Source organism: Platalea leucorodia, assembly GCF_965183815.1.
Source record: "Platalea leucorodia genome assembly, chromosome: W".
Taxonomy (NCBI): Eukaryota; Metazoa; Chordata; class Aves; order Pelecaniformes; family Threskiornithidae; genus Platalea; species Platalea leucorodia.
Window position 1 is genome coordinate 36,723,582 of NC_138859.1, and position 23,049 is coordinate 36,746,630.

Sequence of the window (23,049 nt, forward strand, 5' to 3'; positions counted from 1 at the left end):
ATGGCTTTCTAAGTGACTGTAGAACACAAAAGACCTAAAGTTTAGTTCTTAACTTTGCCCCTCAACTACATAAAGACTGTCTGTGACTGTCAAACTCAGTTGTTGTGGACAAGCCTTGATCTGGATTATTCAGTTGCAGAGACGTAATGACATTTAAATTTTTTTGTCTTGCTTCAGCTTCCCATCAAGGACTGCTCTGCCAAGTGTGCCAGTAGGGAATCTAATGTCAGTGATTTATGTGGCATGGTCTTCATTAGAATTCAAAATGAGGCCACCAACTCTCTTCAAATAAGCCACCAGCCAGATGTTAGAAAGTAATCACTACAGGGATCACTCAACTTGATTTGAAAATAACGCAAAAGGTGAAAAGCTGAGATTAGCCATTCACCAATTTGTGTAACTCCTTCAGATTTCTGAGTTGTATTAAAAAAAAAAAAAAAAAAAGTGAGGACCATTTTATGAAACTGAACACCTGCATACATCTGCATGGGCAAAACCTTTTGATATACCCCATTATATATTAGGGCAACACTGGAGTGCTGTTGAAGAATTGCAATTTTCTAGATACCATCTAGATAGTTTGAGGGAATTGGTTGTAGTTTGTAACAGGGTTCCGCATAAAATGAAATGCAGCACTGCTGAGGCACACTTGAAATAAATCCCAGCAATTCTCTCGGATGGTTTCCTTGCTAGTTTGGGCGGTGCTGGAGTTGGCTATAAATCAGCTGACTTTCATTAGACCTAAACCCCTGTAGGAAGCTGAGTAGTTGTGCACAACATAAGCCAAGCTGGTGAAATATTGTCTGCCGTCTCTAACAAAGCTTCATGTCAAGTGGGACTGAAATGCTTTTAAGCACTGCCGCGTGTTTGTGGAAATGTGTGCTTTGTGATTACTAAAACCTTTTTTACCAGTCCTAAATCCAGAAATGCTTACAGGGTAAAAGTTAAAATGCCATGGGGAGATGAAATAAATGACATTTTGATTACCCCTCTGTCCTGGTTTCGGCTGGGATAGAGTTAATTTTCTCCCTAGTAGCTGGTATAGTGCTGTGTTTTGGATTTAGGATGAGAATAATGTTGATAACACACTGATGTTTTAGATGTTGCTGAGTAGAGTTTACACTAGTCAAGGACTTTTCAGCTTCCCATGCTCTGCCAGGTGCACAAGAAGCTGGGAGGGAGCACAGCCAGGACAGCTGACCCAGACTGGCCAAAGGGCTATTCCATACCATATGAGGTCATGCTCTGTATATAAACTGGGGGGAGTTGGCCGGGGAGCAGCGATTGCTGCTTGGGGACGTGCTGGGCATTGGTCAGTGTGTGGTGAGCAATTGCATTGTGCATCACTTGTTTTGTATATTCTTTTATCATTATTATTATTTTCCCTTCCTTTTCTGTCCTATTAAACTGTCTTTATCTCAACCCATGGGTTTTACTTTTTTTTTTTCTGGTTCTCTCCCCCATCCCACTTGGGGGGTGGGAGGGTGAGCGAGCAGCTGTGTGGTGCTTAGTTGCCGACTGGGATTAAACCACAACACCTTCAGAGCTTGGCTTAGTGACTGACACAACCTTCAAATCCTGGGGGAAGAGAAATGGCAAGGAGTAGTCTTTCCCTTTGGCATCTCTGCTATGCCATCCCTGCCTCTGCATGGCTGCTTATCTCATGTCAGAAGATTAATTAGAAGACTTTAAGGATGAAGTTGTGGAAGAGAATTTAAATTCCATCTGTATGGATTATGATCTGGTGGAGTTCATTAGCATGCAGACAGAGTTTGAGTGCCTCTCTTCCAAGAGGCCTGCGACTTCCAGGCATTTTCACACTAGCAGATCTGTTGTGCCTTATGGGCTTGGCCTGCATTTTCATATTAGCACAATTTAATTAGGCAAGGAGTGATTGCTGTGTCTCCAGAATGATCTACTGATATTATAGGTCGATACTTATTACAAAGATTCTTTCAAGTAAATGTCTGTTCTTTTAGACAGGTTTGCTCATTCAGAGGCCCTAGAGCCATTTAGGAAACAAATCCTCTCCGGTGTGAAGCAGAATATTAAAAAGAATTAACACTGACAGACCATGTATTCTCACCTGCTTCCACTATGTTCCTATGCCTTGCTATTCTAATTGGATACATAGGTTTGATAGAAGGAGTTGTGTTCAGAGACTGCTTCCTGTTCCTTGCGGCAGCATAAGCATAAGGGGGGAAGTAAAAATGGGTCAAAACATTGGCTAAAAATGATCAAGCCCAAACAGAAATATGCAGCTGTAGAGGAATATACAACTTTTGTGCTGAGAAGAACTTTCGATAGCTTAATTCCATAAATTTATCCTAGTTATCCAAATTTGAAGTGAAAGGCGGGTGTGAAGCGGTCCAGTCTTCTAAACACTCATGTTGAGTAGCCAGGTTTACAGTGACTGTCCAGTAAATGTCATATGAGGAGAACTTGCATGATCAGGTCATCATTGATCTTTTTTTTCCCTGATTTTTTTTCCCAAATTAATTTTAGTGTTCTGTGTAAGGGAAGCAGTTTTCCTGTGAGGGAGCATGTTGGAACAGTATGCAAAGTCTGCTCATTTGTGAGGATTCACAAAGGACCTAAAATAGAAGCCATAAATCAAAAACTTTTCAACAGAGAAAGGCAAGGTGAAAGACTTTCTGATGTCAACTAATAAGAAGAAATTATATAATTTGTATAGAAAACAAACGTTTTCCTTTCTAAGTTTTGTGCAGTTTGGATTCATTTACATGGCTGAGTTTGCTACTCATATTATGTATATTCCTTATATATAACTTTATTTTATATGTGTTTATAATACTATATATTTTATATATATTCATATTTTAAAATTTGCACTTTTCACATTATATGTATTATGAACTACACAGTAATGTAATTTTGTAGAAATGTAGCCATCTGAAAAAATGCAGTACGGACCACAATCACCAAGTTAAAAAGTATGCCCAAACTGGCAAATATGGCTGATTTGACTAGTCTGGCATACATGAACCTGCCTTTTCTTTGCTGGAGTCTTCAAATAAAAACTGAATTTGTAGCAAGAAAAGTCTTGTATCTGAAATTGCTTCTGTTGGAAATCAGTTGGAATTTTGCTCTTGATCCCAATGAAGGCAGGATCAGCCCCAACATTATTTATTATTCCTGTTCTCCATAGGTAAGTACTTTTTTCTTAAGAAAGAATCTTCTTGTGCATTTGTACTACTTAGAACTATCATCAGGCGTAGGTCAGTTGGTTAACATCTAATAAGAGTTCTCCTTTTAGTGTAATTCCCTTCTTAGAAAATTAAGTGTGCCAGACTTAAAATGTCTCATGGTTCATATGAAAAAAAGAAAAAGAATGCAACTGCAAGGCAAGACAGTGGAAGCTTCCAGTGGAAATCTAATGGCAACCTTTACATTTCTTTGTCAACAGAAAATATTAAAACTCACAGGATTTCTCTTCCCAAAGAAGAGAGAATACTTTAAATACTGAGTTATTTTAATCTGTGGGGAAAAAATAAAACTACATTTGTGTTATGTACCTTAAGCATCCGCCCTGTGTTGTTTTTTCAACTGATGATGATCCTAAAAGTGTACTTGAGTTGTATTCATTTAATACTGGGTGGGTTAAATTTCTCACCAACGCCAACACTTTGTCATTCTAATGAAGTATAATTCATGAGTGACTATAATTACACAGTCTGTGTGTAATCAGCAAGATTTCTAAAGGGAGTGTATCACATCTAAAATAACATTTTCTGCATTGCACAGTCTAATTTCACCTGACATTTTGCCAGCCAGGGCACAAGCTTTCTGCAAGCAGCAGCAGAGTATCTCTGGTCTCCTTTAGACAAAAGAAGGTAGAAAATTATGTTGTTATAAATCTGCTTCTAATTATGTTAATGAAATATTACATCATGTAGATCGACCTGCTGTAGATCTTAGATGCTTCTTTTATTGTTTTAGCATTTTGTTCTATTTGTTATGCATGAAAAATGCTTTTCATAATCCATATTGTTCATACTTGCTAATGAACCAATGCCTACAATTATTGCCCTTAAGAATATATCTTCAGAACATACAATGTTAGAGGGTTGATAATGAGCACATACAGTAGCTGAAGACACTGATTAATTTAATGAGGGTTATTTTGCCTGTTGCCAAATATAGGAGGATGGATGCTGCCACTGGAAAATGCTGGAGCATTTAACCTGTGGCTATGTATTTAGGGAGAAAATCAGTTCAGCCATCCTGTTTCAGAAACATTGGTAATTCAAAATGTTTTCTCCATTATAAACGCAGTAGGTATTTAGTACCTTGTTCAGATCAATTTATTATGAAACAGCATGATACCTAGTACTGCGAATCTTAATAATGCCTGGAGGCATTCATGTGAAAATTGCTCATTTAATTTTCACTGGATTACTTTTCTTATTTAAACAATAATAACAATGTAAAGTTAAGAGCAGAGCTCCAATAGCTTGTAAGGGTCCTTTCCCAGTATTCTCCACCTAATTTTGAAAGATTCAAAATAATGATTGAAATAAAATGGGTAATAAACACAACTTGCACTGGGTTATGATTTCCATTGTCAAAGAAAAGGGGCCCAGCACAACACTTACTTCTATGTGATTGGAAACCAGGCACATAAAAGACATACTTTGTCTTTGAGATGGGTATTGCTAATGGAATTGCCTGTGAGAGTGTTGTCTGCCACATGATGAATAGATCAGCACTAACACAGCCTCTCAAAGGCTGGAGATACCCTCCTCTAAGGCAGAGGAGGAGTGATGTGTTAGTGACCACAGCTCTCAGGGGGAGGAATGATAGAGGCTGAGGATATATCAAGGGGAAGATCAGTGGTAAACAGACAGAATGGATGGCTTTTACTCACCTTCTATGAAATCTCTGGATGTCCCCGATGGCTATAAAAGAATAAAATGGCAGAAATTTACTGTCACTGCATTGTTCACTAATCCATGGGCTGAAAGAATGTCTTTCAATTCATTTCCATTTGCTTATGTCCATTTTTCCAATATTTTCATGTTAAAACACCAACAAGAAAAACATTTTTTGTGGCTGCTGCTAGCAGAAGCTCTGAAGAGAGGGAGAGGAAGTTTCTGCTTCCTTTTCTGCCCTTCAATGTGCTCTTTCTAGCAAAACGCCCCCAGTCACCTCCTCCCAAGCGAAATCTTGTGATTTCCAAAGTAATACAGATTTTTCCCTGGAGGTAGTACTTGTTAATAGCCTATACTGAAATTCAGACCTGGAAATTGCTTTTATGTTCCCATGAAAAAAAAATAATGCAGTACATACTCCATGTTACATGTACTCTTCAAACATAATTTTCAGGTTAATCAGTACTAAAGGAGAATTCTTATAAAGCTTACACCTTTAAAATTTTACTAGATGAGTGGCTCTTCAATAGTCAGACAACCTGTACAGACCAGTCGTCAGTGTAATAATATTTGAGGGTCAAGATAATTCAGTATTGTGTTTGTTTCTTTATAGTTGGGTTGGATTTTTTGTTATCCCATTCCTTTGCTAACAAACAGTTCCCTTCTACTGTACTAACTACTCTACTAATTAGGGAGAAATTGCAGCAAATCTTGACATGGTCACATACTTCAGAACTTTAAATGGTCAGTTTAATTATGGAGAAATCTGCATTTGTTAACAAAGTAATAAGTCCCCAAGCAGGAGACCATACATGCTGCTACTAATCTTGCAAATGAATGCTTACTCTACATAAATAGTTAGCTGTTTATATAATTTACATAAACAATGTAAATGCCAAAGTTGACACGAGATGCTTTGAAAAATGATTTTAGTATTCATTTTTCTTTCCCTTCCTCTTTAATGAAACATAAGAGATGGAAAGCCAAGCCTTCCCTTTGTGCCTCATTTAAACAGATTTCCATTCTGAATTTCTGTAGAAAGAAGGCTGAGAAAATTGTCATTAATATCAGAGGAACTGAGTATAGTCCATGTATTATCAAATATGACTAATGAGTGCTGCTACAAGCCGTTATATCTACAGATAACTCTGCTGATGTCACATTGGTCTTATGGCCCATGTAGTTATGTGGACCACAGCATAGTGCATGCATTGCCGGGGGAGGGGAACCTTAATCCATCCCACTCCTACCAGTTGGATGCCAGTGCCAGCAATAGATGCCCAGAGCCTAGAGAAGGATCACAGGTCAGCAGGAGAGCACCTGAAGAGCAGCACAAAGGAATTCCAGCCACTCCAGCCAGTAAGTCAGCTTCATCAGGGGCCCAACTTAAATGCCTCTATGCAAATGCACGCAGCATGGGGAATAAACAAGAGGAGTTAGAGACATGCGCACACCTGCAGGGCTATGATCTTATTGGCATCACAGAGATGAGGTAGGATGGCTCTTATGACTGGTGTGTTGGAATGGAAGGATACAGGCTCTTTAGGAAGGACAGGCAAGGGAGATGAGGAGGGGGTGTTGCCCTCTATGTCAATGACCAGCTGGAGTGCATGGAGCTCCGCCTGGAGATGGATGAGGAGCTGACCGAGAGCTTATGGGTCAGGATTAAAGAGAGGGTAGGGACAGGTGACGTTATAGTGGGGGTCTGCTACAGGCCACCCGACCAGGAAGACCGAGCGGATGAGGCCCTCTATAGACAGATAGGAGCAGCCTCACGTTCACAAGCCCTGGTCCTCATGGGGGACTTCAACCACCCCGATATCTGTTGGAGGGACAACACAGCAGGGCATAAGCAATCCAGGAGGTTCCTGGAATGCACTGATGATAACTTCCTTATAGAGGAGCCAATGAGGAGAGGAGCTATGCCGGACCTTGTTCTCACCAACAAGGAGGGGCTGGTGGGGAATGTGAAGCTCAAGGGCAGCCTTGGCTGCAGTGACCATGAAATGGTGGAGTTCAAGATCCTTAGGGCACTGAGGAGGGTGCACAGCAAGCTCGCTACCCTGGACTTCAGGAGAGCAGACTTTGACCTCTGCAGGGATCTGCTTGGTAGAGTACTATGGGATAAAGCCCTGGAGGGAAGAGGGGCCCAAGAAAGCTGGTTAATATTCAAGGATCACCTCCTCAAGCTCAGGAGCAATGCATCCCAACAAAGAGGAAGTCAGGCAAAAATGCCAGGAGGCCTGCATGGATGAACAAGGAGCTCCTGGACAAACGCAAACACAAAAAGGAAGCCTACAGAGGGTGGAAGCAAGGACAGGTAGCCTGGGAGGAATACAGAGAAATTGTCTGAGCAGCCAGGGATCAGGTTAGGAAAGCTAAAGCCCTGATAGAATTAAATCTGGTGTCGTGGTTTAACCCGGCAGGCACCTAAACACCACACAGCCATTCGCTCACTCCTCCCACAGTGGGATGGGGGAGAGAATCAGAAAAAAGGTAAAACTCGTGGGTTGAGATAAAGACAATTTAATCGGTCACAAAAGGAAGGGAAAATAATAATAATGATAAAAGAATATACAAAACAAGTTATGCACAATGCAATTGCTCACCACCCCCTGACCAATGCCCAGCCAGTTCCCGAGCAGCGGTTGCGCCCTCCTGGTCAACCTCCCCAGTTTTTCGTTCAGCATGACGTCATATGGTATGAAATATCCCTTTGGTCAGTTGGGGTCAGCTGTCCCAGCTGTGTCCCCTCCCAACTTCTTGTGCACCCCCCCAGCCTGCTTGCTGGTGGGGTGGTGTGAGAAGCAGAAAAGGCCTTGACTCTGTGTAAGCACTGCTCAGCAATAAGAAAACATCTCTGCATTATCAACACTGTTTTGGTCAGAAATCCAAAACATAGCCCCATACTAGCTACTATGAAGAAAATTAACTCTACCCCAGCCAAAACCAGCACATCTGGCCAGGGACATCAAGGGCAACAAGAAAAACTTCTATAGCACCTGAAGGTGCGCAAGTCCATGGGACCTGATGAGATGCATTCGTGGGTCCTGAGGGAACTGGCAGATGAAGTTGCTAAGCTACTGTCCATCATATTTGAGAAGTCGTGGTGGTCTGGTGAAGTTCCTGCTGACTGGAAAAGGGGAAACATAACCCCCATTTTTAAAAAGGGAAAAAAGGAAGACCTGGGGAACTACAGGCCGGTCAGTCTCACCTCTGTGGAGCAGATCCTCCTGGAAACTGTGCTAAGGCGCATGGAAAACAGAGAGGTGATTGGTGACAGCCAACACGGCTTCACTAAGGGCAAATCGTGCCTAACAAATTTGGTGGCCTTCTGCGACAGGGTTACAGCATTGGTGGATAAGGGAAGAGCAGCAGATGTCATCTACCTGGACTTGTGCAAAGCATTTGACACTGTCCCGCACAACATCCTTGTCTCTAACTTGGAGAGACATGGATTTGACAGATGGACCTCTTGGTGGATAAGGAATCGGCTGGATGGTCACACTCAAAGAGTTGCAGTCAACAGTTTGATGTCCAAGTAGAGACCAGTGATGAGTGGCATTCCTCAGGGGTCGGTATTGGGACCAGCACTGTTTAACATCTTTGTCAGGGACATGGACAGTGGGACTGAGTGCACCCTCAGCAAGTTTGCCAACAGCACCAAGCTGTGTGGTGCGGTCGATGATACACAGGAGGGAAGGGATGCTATCCAGAAGGACCTGGACAGGCTGGAGAAGTGGGCCTATGTGAACCTCATGAGGTGCAACAAGGCCAAGTGCAAGGTCCTTGCAATGCTACAGGCTGGGGGAGGAGTGGCTGGAGAGCTGCCTGGCAGAAAAGGACCTGGGGGTGTTGGTTGACAGCCACCTGAACATGAGCCAGCAGTGTGCTCAGGTGGCCAAGAGGGCCAATGGCATCCTGGCCTGTATCAGGAATAGTGTGGCCAGCAGGACCAGGGAGGTGATAGTGCCCCTGTATTTGGCACTGGTGAGGCTGCACCTCGAGTACTGTGTTCATTTTTGGGCCCCTCACTACAAGAAGGACATTGAGGTGCTGGAGAGTGTCCAAAGAAGGGCAACGAAGTTGGTGAAGGGTCTAGAGCACAAGTCTTATGAGGAGCGGCTGAGGGAGCTGGGGTTGTGTAGTCTGGAGAAAAGGAGGCTGAGTGGAGACCTTATTGCTCTCTACAACTACCTGAAAGGAGGTTGTAGGGAGGTGGGGGTCAGTCTCTTCTCCCTAGTAATGAGTGATAGGACGAGAGGAAACGGCCTCAAGCTGTGCCAGGGGAGGTTTAGGTTAGACATTAGGAAAAACTTCTTCACCAAGAGGGTGGTCAAGCATTGGAACAGGCTGCCCAGGGATGTGGTTGAGTCCCCATCCCTGGAGGTATTTAAAAGACGGGTAGATGTGGCACTTAGGGACATGGTTTAGTGGTGGACTTGGCAGTGATAGGTTAACGGTTGGACTCAATGATCTTAAGGGTATTTTCCAACCTTAACGATTCTATGATTCTATGAATTTCCATCCTGGCCACAATCCGGGTTGGTAATTACTGGAGTTCTCAAAAATTCCAGTAATGCTGGTACCGACCCGCCCGAGTTATGATTCAGATAAGAGATGTTCCAAGGCTGTCAGGGGATGACTGATTATTCCTAGTATGGTCAAGGCGCTCTCATTCTCCACCTTGGCCAGGCAACCGGAGTTCCTGATACAGTCAGTGCTGCTCCCCACCTTAGCCATGCAAGAGTTCCTGGTATGGTCAAGGGACGCTTAACCGCCAGACTCACTGTACAAAGGCCAAGTCTTGATGGGAATTCCTGAGATCGGTAGATGTGGTGCTTGAAGACATGGTATAGATGGACTTGGCAGTGATAGGTTGACGGTTGGACTCGGTGATCTTAAAGGTCTTTTCCAACCTTGACGATTCTATGATTCTATGATTCTATGATTCCTGCACATGGGTCGGGGCAATCCCAAGCACAAATACAGGCTGGGTGAAGAATGGATAGAGAGCAGCCCTGAGGAGAAGGACTTGGGGGTGTTGGTTGGCGAGAAGCTCAAAATGACCCGGCAATGTGTGCTTGCAGCCCAGAAAGCCAACCATATCCTGGGCTGCATCCAAAGCAGCGTGACCAGCAGGTCGAGGGAGGTGATTCTCCCCCTCTACTCTACTCTAGTGAGACTCCACCTGGAGTACTGCGTTCAGTTCTGGTGTCCCCAGTACAAGACAGACGTGGACCTGTTGGAGCAAGTCCAGAGGAGGGCCACGAAGATGATCATAGGGCTGGAGCACCAGCACTATGAGGACAGGCTGAGACAGAAGATGATCATAGGACTGGAGCACCAGCACTATGAGGACAGGCTGAGACAGTTGGGGTTGTTCAGCCTGGAGAAGAGAAGGCTCCGGGGAGACCTTATAGCAGCCTTCCAGTACCTGAAGGGGTCCTACAAGAAAGCTGGAGAGGGACTTTTTACAAGGGCACATAGTGATAGGACGAGGGGTAATGGTTTTAAACTGAAAGAGGGTAGATTTAGATTAGATATTAGGAAGAAATTCTTTACTGTGAGGGTGGTGAGACACTAGAACAGGTTGCCCAGAGAAGTTGTGGATGCCCCCTCCCTGGAAGTGTTCAAGGCCAGGTTGGATGGGGCTTTGAGCGACCTGGTCTAGTGGAAGGCGTCTCTGCCCATGGCAGGGGGGTTGGGACTAGATGATCTTTAAGGTCCCTTCCAACCCAAACCATTCTATGATTCTATGTTTAATAGAAACGTAGGCATACAGGGAATTTGATTCCCCCCACAGAGCATCCAGGTGTGCCCTTGTTCTGGATGCAGGAGTCTGGGACCCTGGGGGCCCATGGTGTGTGCTTGTCCTCTTGGAAACCCTTGATACTCCCAGACTGTCGGATCCTTCTCCTGGCAGCTGCTAACCCAGTTCCTCTTCCATGGAGAAAGATCCCCAGTCTGCAGTGCGCTCTGTCTGTGTTACCCTTTTTTAACACTTCCTTGGACTCTCTCATATGTTTCTTAATGTTGCTCCACTTCCTTTGCAGGTTTCCCATCTAGTTAGACTCTAAGTAAGTCTGTCAGCATAGGAAATATATAATTTTCATAAAAAAAAAGACCAGCACATTATTATAAAGTCCAGAACTAAATGATTCGCAGGAAACTTTGAAGCTGAGGGAGATAATTTTAAATGAGAGGTTTTTTTCTTTATTTGTAGAAGAAACAAAAGCAATTTGGGCGCTAGAAATGTAACTACAACCCAATGTTTTTGTGAACTTTCATTACTCGTTTAAAAATAGTACAATAGACTTTTATCTTCCCATGCTTTTTTCTAAGGGAAGCAAATTACAATAGTCAAATTATAAACCACTCAAAACCAACAGCTTATGAAAAAAATGCTGAAAATGTCTTATTTGTGTCTATACTGCTGGGCCATTCCTGTGACAGGTATATTACAAAGGCTCTTATACTGTCAGATGTCTTCTGAGTAGAAATATACCCAGATCCCAGGAGGAAATGAAAGAAAACAATTTTTTGTCAGACAATTACATTATGGTTATATCTGGTTTTGTGAACTTCCTTTGCCAGATTAGACGACTTTGCATATATTGCCATGGATTCAGACATCGTCTTTCTTACACTCATTCTCTACTCCACACAGAAAGTAGAGATGGCAGCTCATGATAGGTCTACATGCAAGTCTTACTAAAACTATTATTTATTTGATGTATTTTATAAAATGTAGCCAGGATTTTTTAGAAGAATCATGCAATAATAGGATACACAGTGAACACAAGATAGCAGTACAAGAAACTCAAGCCTTGTTTCAAGAGAACACTTAAATGAACGCTACTTTGAATAGGTGATTAAAAACTGTATTAATGGAAAGGGAAACTTTTACATTGTGATATATTTCAGATCTTCCGATTCAAAAATGTTTGCACAGTCCCTAATTTTGGCGGGCTTTGTTTTTACATGTCTTCAGACAGGATGGAAGATGAGATTTCTGTTCCTTTTCAAAGTACTTGCACTCTGATGTACTAAAATGTTATTTCCTTGTAACTTAAAAGTCCTTTTCAGAGGTAGTGAAAGATCCATGATCAGAAGCTCAAGGCTTTGGAGGCCTTTTTGTATCTTACTAACCGTAAGGTCCTTTCTGCTCCTCCTCAGGCTCACAAGTGGCAGTGGCATGAGTGGTCATCCTTGATCTTCTTTCTTAGCAGCTCAAAGACTGTGCTCCATCTGACATCTTCTTCAGTGGTAAAGATCTTTGTGTGCCTCCGGCTATTTATTACTTCCATTTTTGCTAAAAGCCTATTTTCTTCTATGAAATTAATTAAATGTAAAAGAGTGCCTGACTTGCCCATGCCTTGACCTTTAGTGCATGGATGCATAGAAATGGAGTGTAAAATCCCTTGGCTTTTCTTCTCCCACCTCTCCTCCAAGCCCCCTATATACTCACATATATGAAATCCTTAGCTGGTAATATTTTTCAGTCATCCAGCTCTTGCTTACCATGGATGTAAAGGCAGTGGGAACTAAAGCTTTTAAGATGTGAATATGTGTGGATACCAATAAACAGGGTATTGTCCTGAGTAGGAATTAAAATACACTAGGACTTTCCTGCCATGTATATCCAGAAATGTCAAGGAAAATGGTTGCACATTCCTGCTTCTCAAACAGCAGCATGGAGATGAAAGATGTCCTTTCTCAGCAAGAATCCCTGCTGCTGCAATTTCAAACCAGTGGGGCAAACCAGAGGCTGACAAGCTTAAAACTCTTTCCCATAGTTTCAGTTCTTCTTTCAGAGTTGTGCTAACTGAAATACTGCTTTTCTAGCTTTGTTACTGGGCTTACATCCAATGTTTACATTGCATTGCCAGTATCTGCTCTATATTGTTTCTGTCACAGTGGCATTCAGAGTGGCAAAGGGCTGAAACACGAAAAACGGGCAATGAGGTCAGTGGAACAGGCCTTCGCTTATTTACCTGGCTACTGAGCTGGTGCTTATGCTCTCCTGCTAGCTATTGATAACTCATACAAGTTCTAACGGCCTTGGCAAAAGTCAGAAAAACAACAGCATCTTTACTGAACCTGAAGGCTTGGAGGGCTTTGAGATTCTGGGATAGGTATGTTTGGAACATGTTCCTGAAAAAATAAAAAATAATAATAAAAAAATAATCAACAACCACAGTGAAGAAGTTGACAGTGGCATTTATGTGTGATCCATACAACTGAGAGTTAAGGTCACGTCCCAGTAAAACGTGCAATTCATGCTTACCAGAGTTTATTGGAGGCTTGGAGCAACACCATTTCATCAAGGTTGAGCTGGGGTAGGGAGAGGGAGGAGCGGGGGGGGGGGGGGTGTCCTTGGTAAGAGATATGCAAAATTTGGATGCCCATCATTAGGGCTATGAAAGGAAGAAGAAAAAATTGAAAATTAAAAGAGAACACTGCTCAACCATTTGTTGATCCCACACCATTGTTCAGGCAACTCCATCTGGTATGAGATACCATATGTAATCATGATTCCTGTACTGGAGTATTCCCCCATTGCAGTGCATTTATTTTTATGGCTTCAATATGGCACCATGTTGAAACAAAAGATTTGAACTCTCAAATGTACGGAGCCCTCAGGACTCTCGTAGCTGTTTATATGAGTTCTCATTTGCCTCAGCAGGTTATCTCAGACAACGGTCTTATCTAAAACAAACATTACCCAAAAAAAAAACCAAAACACTAAAGCCCCATAATAGACAATTATGATTTGACTGTGGGAACTAGGATGATGCATGTGGAAATCACCCTTTAAGCAACATGGTAAACATGTTGTTTACTTCTCTCTATTGGACTGATTCTGAATCATGCATCTTCCAAGACTCTTTATTCATATCCGTTTTTAATTTGAAGCTTTATTTAATAAAATCAAGGCTGAGCAGATACTTAGATTTCTTCCAAACATGATAAATATTTATTTCCAGAAATCTTTAGATAGATAGGATTTTGACCTACTTTCCAGAAACTAGAAGTGGGTAAAATCTAGCTACCCAACCACTTCTGTGCAACCTGGAAGTTTCTTCCTTTCTTCCTCTGACATGTCACAAAAATGTTCTGTCCAATGTGTAGAGATATGCTGTAAAAATCTGGTAGACTTAATTTAAAGCAACCCCAGATCTTCTACACAAGTCTCAGATACTCCCACTTCACCTGTAGTTTAATAAGTCACAGTCTCTTGCCAGTTTTTGAAATGCTGTTGCTACTTTCTGCTCCCACACTGTGATATTTCATTTCTGTTTGATAAAACTCTTCCCATGGGAGACTTTCCTTCATTCCAGCTGAGCATCTGAGTATCAACCTGAGCAGTAAGCCTGTGTTGCTCTTTCTTACAAAATTGTCAATAGTTTTAATAAATGAGATTTTGTTTTGTTTTGTTTTGTTTCTCAAGCAGTTGATATAGGACCATGTTACTGATACCAGCAAGTAGAGACCCTTCTGAAGTTTTACATGGGATGAGAGCCCTCGTAGTGACTCACACCCTACCAGTGCTGGGTCCCCATCCTGTAAGATAAGCAGTAACACTTGTTGATGCCAAGGAGTTGAAGAGGGAGGCAGTCACACAAGCAGCTCTAAACAAGCACGTGTATATGGTGCAGACTGCTACACTTGCCTCTGGAAATCAATCTCAAGTTGCATGAAACCATGCAACCACTGGAGCTGGGCGTCTGGCCCATGGGAGCATAGGATGTAATTAACCACTATCGGTGCTGGTCAGCGAGAGTTGCAACTCCACAGGTCAAATCCCTCCCAGCTACACAGATACATGACTTGGAGCAGCTTCAGTAAAGTCCAAAGACGATGCTTTGAATCAGGTGGACACTATGCATCTTTTTGTCTAACTTTGCATGTAGATAACTGCATTTCTTTTCTATCTATGTTTAATGTGTTAATATCTAATCATATGTGAGGCTTAGTCTGGCCTGAAGCAAAGTGTGTGTTCTGTGTCAACAACTATTAAGTGAGAAATTTCTGTGGCAACTGAAGACCAGAGATACTCTGCTACTGCTTGCAGAAAGCTTGTGCCCTGGCTGGCAAAATGTCAGGTGAAATTAGACTGTGCAATGCAGAAAATGTTATTTTAGATGTGATACACTCCCTTTAGAAATCTTGCTGATTACACACAGACTGTGTAATTATAGTCACTCATGAATTATACTTCATTAGAATGACAAAGTGTTGGCGTTGGTGAGAAATTTAACCCACCCAGTATTAAATGAATACAACTCAAGTACACTTTTAGGATCATCATCAGTTGAAAAAACAACACAGGGCGGATGCTTAAGGTACATAACACAAATGTAGTTTTATTTTTTCCCCACAGATTAAAATAACTCAGTATTTAAAGTATTCTCTCTTCTTTGGGAAGAGAAATCCTGTGAGTTTTAATATTTTCTGTTGACAAAGAAATGTAAAGGTTGCCATTAGATTTCCACTGGAAGCTTCCACTGTCTTGCCTTGCAGTTGCATTCTTTTTCTTTTTTTCATATGAACCATGAGACATTTTAAGTCTGGCACACTTAATTTTCTAAGAAGGGAATTACACTAAAAGGAGAACTCTTATTAGATGTTAACCAACTGACCTACGCCTGATGATAGTTCTAAGTAGTACAAATGCACAAGAAGATTCTTTCTTAAGAAAAAAGTACTTACCTATGGAGAACAGGAATAATAAATAATGTTGGGGCTGATCCTGCCTTCATTGGGATCAAGAGCAAAATTCCAACTGATTTCCAACAGAAGCAATTTCAGATACAAGACTTTTCTTGCTACAAATTCAGTTTTTATTTGAAGACTCCAGCAAAGAAAAGGCAGGTTCATGTATGCCAGACTAGTCAAATCAGCCATATTTGCCAGTTTGGGCATACTTTTTAACTTGGTGATTGTGGTCCGTACTGCATTTTTTCAGATGGCTACATTTCTACAAAATTACATTACTGTGTAGTTCATAATACATATAATGTGAAAAGTGCAAATTTTAAAATATGAATATATATAAAATATATAGTATTATAAACACATATAAAATAAAGTTATATATAAGGAATATACATAATATGAGTAGCAAACTCAGCCATGTAAATGAATCCAAACTGCACAAAACTTAGAAAGGAAAACGTTTGTTTTCTATACAAATTATATAATTTCTTCTTATTAGTTGACATCAGAAAGTCTTTCACCTTGCCTTTCTCTGTTGAAAAGTTTTTGATTTATGGCTTCTATTTTAGGTCCTTTGTGAATCCTCACAAATGAGCAGACTTTGCATACTGTTCCAACATGCTCCCTCACAGGAAAACTGCTTCCCTTACACAGAACACTAAAATTAATTTGGGAAAAAAAATCAGGGAAAAAAAAGATCAATGATGACCTGATCATGCAAGTTCTCCTCATATGACATTTACTGGACAGTCACTGTAAACCTGGCTACTCAACATGAGTGTTTAGAAGACTGGACCGCTTCACACCCGCCTTTCACTTCAAATTTGGATAACTAGGATAAATTTATGGAATTAAGCTATCGAAAGTTCTTCTCAGCACAAAAGTTGTATATTCCTCTACAGCTGCATATTTCTGTTTGGGCTTGATCATTTTTAGCCAATGTTTTGACCCATTTTTACTTCCCCCCTTATGCTTATGCTGCCGCAAGGAACAGGATAATTTCTTCTGTTTCCTTCCCAATGCTAAAGATTAGATTCAATAAACTCTGTCTAATGTCTTCATTTAAAGGAAACTTGCAGAATAACTAAAATATCAGATCACAGGGCATCTTCTGAAGGAGTCTGTGGTAACAGAGCCATCTGGATGTTTTATTGAATGTAGTCTTATATATGCATTCCTGTTAGGCAAGGAAGCAGAGCTATTAAATTTAATTACAAAGGGTAATGCCAGAACTGAATGCTGCAGAGGGAGACTTGCCCTCCTCCCCTTTCATAATATAGAGTCTGTCTCCTTCTTTCAAGTAAGTACAGGAAAAAGAATATGTGTTAAGAAAACTAGGTTTCTTGAAATAAATTAGATTATTATCCACAAGTCTCTAGGCATTTTCATGCACAAGAGAGTAAACTACAACCCCATCTCTCATTTTACCTGAGAACATTCTTTTTTTCCTTCTCCTTCACTTCCTATAATTTGATTAAAAGCTCTTATGCTTCCAGGGGCCCACTGCCTGGGGAAGGGCCTGCCGGGGGAAGGGCCTGCCCCGAGGCCAGGGCAGTGTGGGAAAGGCTGGCTACCCACCCTCTCAGACTGCCTCCACGCCACTCTTGTGTTTTCAGGAATGCAGAGCTCTTTTCACCATTGCCATTCTCATCCTCATCTCTTTATAGGGGAATTTTACTAAGTTGGCAAATAGGTGACTTCTTCTGTGTCCCCCATACTGTTACCAGAAAGCGGCAAAATAATTCGCTCTCTAAAACTTAATTTTGGAGTTTTAGAAAGCAGGCATTCTTTATTGCGGCGCTGGGCAGCACTGGGGATAATTCCACCATAAGTGCTCCAAAGGCTTGATAGACTTTCAGTAATTATATACTATGAAAATATACATATTCATAGGATTTCTGAGAATTCGTCTACATAAACATGAGATTTCCTGGAACTTATTAACATATGTAAATGTCCGATCCGCATGAGCAATCATCTTCCGTGGTGGTCTTCAGGTGGTCGTTGGGGGTCTTCAGATGAAGGCTCGTAGTATTCTTCACTGTGTTCGCTGACTGACCTTTGCTTCTGCGCAAACTCAGTTCTGGGATCACGTATACTATGTCCTTCAAGGTCGGTTTGTTCTGGTCTAATGGTCATCTTGCAACTTTCTTATCCTCATGGCTCTGCATATCTGCTCTCCCAAGGCCTAGCTGTCTAAAGGGGAGTATTCAGGAGCTTCTTATCTTACAAGTGTCTTAACTATTCACAAAGATTTGCTTTTGTTTGGTAAAGGGGAGTATTCAGGAGCTTCTATCTATATTCGCAGGTATCAGTACTTCCTTTTAAGCGTAATTAATTATTTTAATTGATTAATATTACAATTTGCTTGGAGGGGACAGCTCTTCTGGTTTTTGGACAAATTACCAGTCTGGATTTCTGAAGGACAATACGGCTGCTAATTAATCTCACTGCAGTTTTTACAGAAAGAAACACTGATAAGAACTTGCTAATTACCATAGGAAAAAAAAAAAAACAAGAGTCCTGTTGTGTTTTTCTGGCATCCACTCCCAGTCAGATCACTATTAAATACAGAGAACAGACTAACTACAAAATATGAAAGCCAATGAACTGTGAGGCTGCTCCAAAATTGCCCAGATGTTATTCATTCAGGAGCTATATGTATTTTGTACGTCTGTTCACTCTTGTTACCTAACATTGCTTGCTATAGTTTTTGTAAGCAGGAGAAAGATGAAGCAGGCCAGCATGGCAAGAGTTTGACCATCCTGATAGGGAATTTCTCAGTGTCACAGTGTTAATCAATACTAGTAGAAGGCTGAACAGGGAGTTTTGGCAGGGTGGGTCCCAGCTTTCACCTGATTTGTTTGGTGCAGCTGTGTACCTGTGGTCTGCATGAGGTGCTGCCTGGCTTGAGAGCGCTCCAACAGCATGTGACGGGGAGCATGTGTGTGCTGTGCAGGATGGTGCTGGTGGCAGTGGGGAGTGGGGACATCCCTGGGCTCCTTTGCTTGTCTCACAAATTGTGCTTGTGTCATGGTTTTGGTTGGGATAGAGTTAATTATTTTCTTCCTAGTAGCTGGTATAGTGCTGTGTTTTGGATTTAGTATGAGAACAATGTTGATAACACACTGATGTTTCAGTTGTTACTAAGTAGTGTTGGTACTAGTCAAGGACTTTTCAGCTTCCCATGCTCTGCCAGGTGCACAAGAAGCTGGGAGGGGGCACAGCCAGGACAGCTGACCCAGACTGGCCAAAGGGCTGCTCCATACCATATGACATCATGCTCAGTATATAAGCTGGGGGGAGTTGGCCAGGGGGCAGTGACTGCTGCTTGGGGACAGGCTGGGCATCGGTCGGCGTATAATTGTATCGTGCATCACTTGCTTTGGGTCTGTCTGGGATGGAGTTAACTTTCCCCATAGAAGCCCTCATAGTGCTGTGCTTTGTAGTTGTAGCTAGAAAGGTGTTGATAACACACCAGTGTGTTGGCTACTGCTGAGCAGTGCTCCCTCAGCATCAAGGCTGTCTCTCCAACCCCCCTGCCCCAAAGGCCAGTAGGCTGGGGGTGGGCAAGAGGTTGGGAGGGGACAGAGCCAGGACAGCTGACCCAGGCTGGCCAAAGGGCTATTCCATACCATATGATGTCATGCTCAGTATATAAACTGGGGGGAGTTGGCCAGGGGGCAGTGATCAATGCTCGGGGACGGGCTGGACATTGGTCAGCGGGTGGTGAGCAATTGCATTGTGCATCATTTGTTTTGTATATTCTTTTATCATTATTGTTAGTAGAAGTAGTAGTAGTATTTTCTCTTCCTCTGCTGTCCTATTAACAAAAGCTCGTTAGCCATGATGGGCAGCGCTGGCATACAGCCCAAGTATTCACTTTGCTTCTTGCAGGGGAAATTTGCAGCCCATGCTGACTTTCCTCCTGCTGCAGCTAAGCCACCAATAGTTCCTGGAAAAGCTAATTTAAAACCACCTAGGCATATTACAGGACTGTGTAATCTCAGCTGTATCTGTGGTATAGATACATCCATGAAAATCCAGGGGCAGATGCTCAGCTGGTGATGGTTACTCCAGTCCCTGATCCACACCAGCTCAGTAAGACCAAGGTGAGTAACAGGGACTTCTCCTGCTGGGGGAAGGGACAGGCCCCAGCGCTGTTGCCAGTTTGTTTTCATTACCCTGAATTTTCTGGAGTGGTGTTTCTGGCCCATAGGACCACATGCCATGGGTATTTCTGAAGACATGAGCCAGCACAGTAGTTGCTGTGTCTGGTGTGCACTGCCCTGGGTAACCAGAGGGCTGTCACACAGTGGAATGTATAACTAGCTCAGGGAAAGCACTGGTTTAAACCATGCTGGTTGAATTTAATGTCTTTTTTTTTTCTCTCTGTGCTTGCAGGTCAGAAGATTCTTCACCACAGAAGTGATGTCTTAGAAACTGTAGTCCTGATCAATCCCTCAGATGAAGCAGTTAGTACTGAGGTAAGTCAGTCAGAAATACTTCACTGGATGTGTCATAAAAGCTCCATTAAGTGAACAGGTTGAGAGCAGCTCCTAACTGTGGATGAAAGGGCATGTTAGGAGCAAATATCATCAAAAACATCAGCCATCCCTTGATTTTCTTCCTTGTTTCCCAGACTCCTGATAAAGCATCAAAGGCATAGAACAGAAACACACCATTTATCCCAGCACTCATTTCCTCATAACACACCAAATTCCTTTCTTGATGAAGTGAAGGCAGCTGTGGTGAAACTGCATCTGCTTTTCTTCTGCTCCTCCATTGTTTGGTAGCTCTGGATGCCTATTTTACATATGAAAAAGTGCCTGAAAAGAAACCAGATGCCCTGAGATAAATTTAGGTCTTCGAGAAGAATTACCATCTATGTGGTGGTGACTCTAGGTTGATCTATGTGATCTGTCCTTCAAAAAGCACGTGACATGATCAATGGACTCTGGAGAGTGCCCCAGAAGAGGACTGTCAATTCCTCATGAACTTGCTAGAGTAGAGTCAAAGAACTGAGTATGTAGCTCAAAGACAAAATTGACAAATTTAGCTAGTGAGACTGAAGGTTGTAAAAAAATAGGGATAATTACATTGCTAGCCAGTGCTGGGAAGCACTGACATAGTACAAGTACTTCTGGGAAATGAAGTGGCTCTGCTTGCAATACTTTGTGAAAAATCTATTTTGTTACCAACCTTAAATGATATTAAACACAAACAAGAGGAAACACACCAAAACAAATGAAATTTCTGAAGTTTTAAAAGTTTAAAAAAGTAAGTAACCTTAGTTAATGACAGCTCATGCACTAAAAAATTATGTGTGAAAATCTCTTACATTGCATTAGAGGTACTTGGTAAGGAACAAGGGTGTCAGCTGGGTAGCAGCTCTTAGGGTTTCTTTAATACACTCAGGCTTTCAGAGGAAAAAGCTATAAAGGATGGGGGAGGGGAAGAGCTGAAGGAACTGCCAAAAGTAGGGAAATGCTGCTTCTGTCACTGTTGTTTGTCATTCCTTTGATGGATGACCACATGGAAGAACATGGTCTGAGGCCGATTAATGCCTTCTGACCCCTGGCTTTACTCCTTTGGCTCTGGAAGATGTTTGGGTAGGTTACTGTTAATTTCCTCTGCTAGATTGTGAGGCAATCTTTTCTTCGCTTTCATCTTGCCAGACTGGTCACAGTCAGAAGTTACAAAGTGAGATTTACCTTGGCTGGCTAAGCAAGACTCTCACTGGACAAAAGCCAAAAGATGATAAGAAAGAGGCAGAAGAATTAAGTTGGAGGTTGGAATAGACATGCTTTGCCCATTATGGCAAATAGAAAACTTAGTTCTACATATCAAGAGATTTCCAGGTTACATCTGGGGAGACAGTGATATACCATGGAGCTCTGACTTTCACCAGAAGAGGAAATTGAATCTATCAGTTCAGGAAAAACTAAGGCAAAAGATTTTAAAACAAATTCCTGCTAATCTGGCTGGTAATAGCCATACTGGTGGTAGTCTGAGCATAGTTCTGCCCAAAGCTCCTATCATGTTCTGTCAGCTGCCAAATACCTCCCAAAAGAGAAAAGCCCAAAAGGAGAGAGATTGCAGTTGCCCAAGGAAAACAAGTTTCTGAAAACCCCTTGAGCAGTTAATTCCTTCTTAAGAAGATCCCACTCCATTGCTCTAACACTCCTGCGCCTGTACCATAAGTCTTGGAAACTGCTGATCTGCTTACACTCCTGTCTCAGTTCACGCTCTGTCTTTAACTCTCTTTTGACTGAAGCTAAGTCTTGCTGTTCACTTTCTTCAAACAATTTGGGACTTCAACCAAGGGTAAAGCTGAACAGAATCATCACCTTGCAATATTTCTTTAGTGGTCTTGAAATCAGCAGACAAAATTCTGGTAGTCTGAACAGTCTGGTAGTGGAAGCCTTGATTATACCCAGACACAGAATTTATGTGTCTCTCGAATTTCTTTCATGTGTATCATACATTATGCTCTGTAATATGCAAGCATTTGTTTATTTTTTTTTCTGCCATAGTTTTCTAGCTCTGCAGAACCTTTTCCACTATCAGTTAATAAAATAGATTGAAGAGGCATTATGTGACAGTTGCATATCAGTGATTCACAAGTCAGGAAATAATTTTGCTGTTGGAAAACCTGGTGACTTTATACATACGTTGGCAGACTGCTGAGAATTGCTGCCAGCAATGAGAGAAAACATAGAAGAGGAAGCCAGTTCTTTTATGGTTTTAATACAACTAAACCAGACAAGATTTCAGCCACGCATCAGCCAGCCAGCTTCACTTATCTATATTTTTGTATGAAATAAAAATGGATACACTTGATCCAGCAAGGATATTGCTGAATTTATAATCATTTAGTGCAATTAGTGACAGACCAGCATTAGTCCTGCATTTAATTAAAGGAACTTTCTGTTGCTGAAAGTCAAGGTCACTTATTTAATAAAATAACAATGAAGATGTGGTAGAGTTGGGATCTTCTTTAAAATAGATACTCTTCAGTGGCTCTTTTCTACTTGTACTGAAAACACGAGTTGTTCAGCAGAGATTTAGGTCAAGCTTTCCTGGCTCAGCCTCCCTGACATGAGCAGGAATTGTTTAGAACAACTGATTGCTTAACAATCAATATAAAAATTTGAAAGAATGGCTTGCTAGGACAGCTGAGGTGATTATGTCATCTCCATGGAGATGGAGTTTGGATGCAATATCTACATGTGGAGTTGTTCCAGATGGACTCTGCTCATTTAGTTTAATATGTGGATAGCCTTATTCTGGAATCACTATTCTGGTTTAACTTAATTCTTCCCGAACAGAGGAATTAGTGCACTTGAAATTCATACCTTACCTTAATTTGAATTCATTTTTCAGTTTTGGACAAGACTTTTGAAATATTTGCTGTATTGGGTCTGTCTGGGAA

General features: G+C 41.8%; 1 protein-coding gene across 1 annotated transcript in view; it reads left to right on the top strand.

Moving 5' to 3' along the window:
• LOC309601903 (microtubule-associated protein 1B-like) overlaps positions 1-23,049 on the top strand; it is a gene marked incomplete at both ends in the record, with an annotated part of 56,379 nt that overhangs the window by 16,824 nt on the left and 16,506 nt on the right. The window contains one exon of the mRNA XM_082335162.1: positions 20,019-20,101. Within this exon, the coding sequence (XP_082191288.1) occupies positions 20,019-20,101 (83 nt within the window). The remainder of the gene's footprint in view (positions 1-20,018; positions 20,102-23,049) is intronic.